At 28.4% G+C, this 4280-nt stretch overlaps 1 protein-coding gene across 1 annotated transcript in view; it reads right to left on the bottom strand.

The window, feature by feature from the left end:
- LOC107631749 (phosphomethylethanolamine N-methyltransferase) overlaps positions 1 to 685 on the bottom strand; it is a 5884-nt gene extending 5199 nt beyond the window's left edge. The window contains exons 1-2 of the mRNA XM_016335292.2: positions 377 to 685; positions 164 to 282 (exon numbers count right to left, since the gene is read on the bottom strand). Of these exons, the coding sequence (XP_016190778.1) occupies positions 164 to 282; positions 377 to 386 (129 nt within the window). The 5' untranslated portion in view covers positions 387 to 685. The remainder of the gene's footprint in view (positions 1 to 163; positions 283 to 376) is intronic.

Genomic DNA, 4280 nt, shown 5'->3' with positions numbered 1-4280 from the left:
TAGTCATACAATAATGTGATATTAGGAAATGAAGTTGAGGAGAGAACATATCTGAAATGTTTTAATATTTATATTATTAGGAAATTCAATCAAAGATTCAATTAAGTGAGCGCAAGAAACCATTGATAGAACGAGCCAGTGAATCCAATGGAGGTTAATGTACCTCAGGTCTCTCCTCCTTGTCGAGATCGGAAGCATTGGAATCGAGCATCATGGCCTCCACCGATAGATCAGCCGAATGCTCGATCCAGTAGGTTTTCTGAACTTCACGCTCGTCCATACCTGCAATGGCAGATGCAAATGAAACGCAATTGATTCATGTTCATGGAATATTATTAAGTAGAAGGAGAGTGAATGAGAAGAAATGCGGTTGGACCTGAAGCCATGGCCGGCAGACACAGAATGGAAATGGAATTGAAGGGGAGAAGAAGAATGAAATAGGTTGGGTGAATTGTGTATGTGTGCGAAGATCTAATAACTTAAGAACCCTCTATGGCAAGACGAGACCTTGTGAAGCTCCTTGATCTTCGGTTATTAGTTCTCCCTCTTTGCTGCATATGATATGATATCTCTCACAACCTCACAATACACATTTACAAACGGGCCTCCTCTCTTCTCTCCTCTCTACTCTCCTCTCCCTTACCCGTTTTATACACTGCACGCTGCACAAGCCTTTCTCCTAGCTTTTCCCTTCTTTAATCTTTATTTATTTATTGATTTTTGTTAAATGTTATTGTTCAAGAGGAATGCTAGAGGGTCATTAACTTTTGTGATGTGTAGATATCAAATAGTCATCACTGATGATTTTAACAGTGTGAGATTGACGTGAAATTTTATTTAATGGCTCACTCTTCTTTATTGATTACATGCTGGTCAGAATTTAACAAAGTTGCTGACCCCTAAATTTTTTCATTGTTCAAAATGGTTTATAAAATAAAAAATATTGATTTTTTTAAAAATAAAAATATCCCGAATGAATTTTTAATTAGACAATTTAAATTTCAACAAATTTTAATATTAAATAAGTTTCTGCATCAAAAAATATTAACTCAATGTCTAATTCTTTATTTTATCAGATATATCAGGTTTTACGTTGTTTATATTTTATATTGAGAAAGTTTATAGGTTCGCACTTTTATTAAGATTTGATCACTATTTAACCAATAAAAAAAAATAAATAATTTTACATCATTAAATATAATTTTATATTATTAAAAATATTATTAATAATTAATTGATGGCTAAAAACTACAAAATCTGCTAACCTTCAAATTTTCTCAAAAAATATATGACAATACAACGTGTCAGTTCATCCCGCATTTAGTTGTTTCCGTCTTATTTTGTTAGGGTATATCTATGGACCACAAATCCACTATTCACTCCTTTTCTTTCTTTTTCTTTTTTTTCTCTTTATTACACAACTTACACGAAAATAAAACTTTAAAGTAATTCATGCGATTAATTAACTTTCATGCATCAGAGTCGTTTAAGATTTAAATGGTATAAAAAAATATAATTGAAATTGACTATATACACGTTGATTCTTTATTCGTTTTTCTGTTATAAATTATTAGTAATGTGTCCCATTATAATTTGATAACGTATAATAATATGATAATAGATTGATTAGTGAGACGTGAACGATTATATCATGTCTGGCAATATTATTTATTATGTGTTAGTTTGATATTACTTATCGCGATATTATTTGTTTGTTTATAATAATCTATCATATTATTATTACAAATGTATCAAATTAGACCTTAAATATTTTTAATTTTGTTCTCGATATTTTAGATAGAATTAACATTTAAAGATAATTTTGATATAAACTAAAAATATTAGGGACAAAATTTAATACAATTAAACATTAGATGTATTTTTGAAAAATACCATAAACATTAATACTACAACAGAAATAGAAAATGACGATAAAAAATTGGAGACCTTTCACCTTGTCGTCGCAAAACAAAACGGTAGAAAAATGATCTCTTTGTGTGCCGTAACATCAATGGCGATTGCATCAAAAAAACATCGCTAGGTAAGAATCTAATCATAATTCAATTTTTATTTTGTCCCTTTTTATTTTATAACTTTTAATTGATTCTTCCCTAAATTTACAGAAATCCACGAATTTTACTATTATTAATGTAATGGTGTGTGTGGTTCGAGAATAATTCTTAAAAATTTTAAGATGAAAATATCATATGTCTATATTTAGTTCAAAGTTTGAAAAACTATTTTCAAGCAAGTTTTATTTTAGGGAATTAAAAATTTCATCATTTCAATTCCCACTTTGGTATATTTGATTCCCATGAAAATAGAATCTTTATAACAAAGTAATACTTGAACCACACACACCCTTAGGCAATAGCACCGTGAAAAAGTTCTATTATTATTATTATCATCATTATTATTATTATCATTATTATTATTGTTGCCACTAATAAATCGTGACCGAGATTTTTATAATATTCAAAATTTTTTGTTTACAAATTGTTGGTAATAATTTATTTATTTGGTTTTCATCAAAATTAGAAAAAAAATCGTTATTTACAATTTTTAAACAATGTTTTGTTTTATTTGAATTTGTTATTCATGATTTTTTTACTCTAAAATCTAAATATTTAGTATCAATGTATTACATAAAAATATCATAATATTAACGTAAATTACTCTTAACAATACAATATAAAAAAAATTAGCCTCTGAATATACTAATTTCTCTTTTTTTCATATATTTAATACAAATAATTATAAATAGTTTCTAAAATTTTAAATTTTAATCATACAATTTTTTTCAAAAAAAATTAATATTGATTAAATTTTATAATACATAAGTATGTTATTTTAATAAAAGAATTATTTGCACGATCAAGCAAAAAAATTGCAGTCTCCTACAAGTTATAGCTCAAATGGCGTAGTCTTCTCATACTCAAAGTCTCCCTATCTTCGATAAAAAAAAAAAAGAAAAGGAATCGCAGTCTATCAAAGAAAGTAGATCACATGCATGCTTGATGTTCATGACCTAACCGAATGCAAGGCTAGCTCAGCTCCAATGGAGTATACCTCGAAGCTCTGAAAAGAAATGGAGATCCTTTTGAAGACTATTATGAATACAGAAAGCTCATAGAAAGATTGCTGTATTTGACCAACACAAGAAGAGATATTTGTTTCACAATGGACAAACTAAGCCGATATCTTAATCATCGGCAGCAGCTTTGAAAATTTCTAAAGTACCTAAAAAGTTGTCCAACTACAGGACTATTTTTCTCTTTCACCTCAGATCAAAATGTTGTAGGTTTTTCAAACTCCGATTGAGCTTCATGTCATGACTCAAGAAGATTAGTTTTAGGCTACTACATTGATATCATGGAAAAGCAAAAACAAATGACTGTGGTGAAGTCTTTCACAGAGACTGAGCACATGGCATCGACACTTGCAACATGTGAGGCACAGTAGCCATATAATCTATTCAAGGAATTAAATTTAAGACCAATTAAACAGCAAATTTCATAAGAACAACCCTCAAGCAAATCAAGCATAATTTTCATGCATTATTATTAGATTGATCTTAAATTTTTTAAAAATTTAGCTGTCGATTGTATATTTGATGCAAATCGAAAATTTTTGATACAAAATTGAAACAAAATAAAATTTATGGGTATTTTTAAAATTTTTATCAAACTTTAGGGACAAAAAATATATTTTACCCTTAGTTAAATTAAAGTTTACCAAAGTGTGAGTCTTAACTTTATTAGTTAGGTGATTATTAGTTAGTTGCAATTCTCTTAGAGATAGTTAATGTTAGTTAGCTGCATTCTATTAGACTGGTTACAAGTGGTTAGCTTGTTTGAAATATTCACCATTTTACTGAAATCATTTTCTCTTCACAAGCTTCTCTCGTTTAATTCTCTCTCACTTCTATGAGAGCACACATAAATTCTCATCTCTAACCTCTTTTTCATCATCATGCATATGGGAATGAAATTTGTAATTTTCCTATTGAATCTTGTTTTTTAATTATTTTCTCTAAAAGTTTCTAAATTCGTGTTTTATTACCATTCAATTTCGAATCTTACAGGACGACAAACGTTAAAATTTCCAATAAAAGCTCACATGAGAAAATTATGTGCCTAGCCTTTTGATTATTTGTTATTATCTTTATTTGGTATTATAATATCGATTTAATTTTTTTGGGGTTACCAGTATATATATATATATGAGAGAGTTCTATTCAGAGGACGGATTCAAAAATTTTTTGAAGAAGGGTCAAAAAT

Source organism: Arachis ipaensis, chromosome B03 (genome assembly GCF_000816755.2).
Source record: "Arachis ipaensis cultivar K30076 chromosome B03, Araip1.1, whole genome shotgun sequence".
In the NCBI taxonomy this organism is placed as follows: Eukaryota; Viridiplantae; Streptophyta; class Magnoliopsida; order Fabales; family Fabaceae; genus Arachis; species Arachis ipaensis.
The sequence above is the reverse complement of the archived record's forward strand: the minus strand, read 5'-3'. Positions and strand labels throughout refer to the sequence as shown.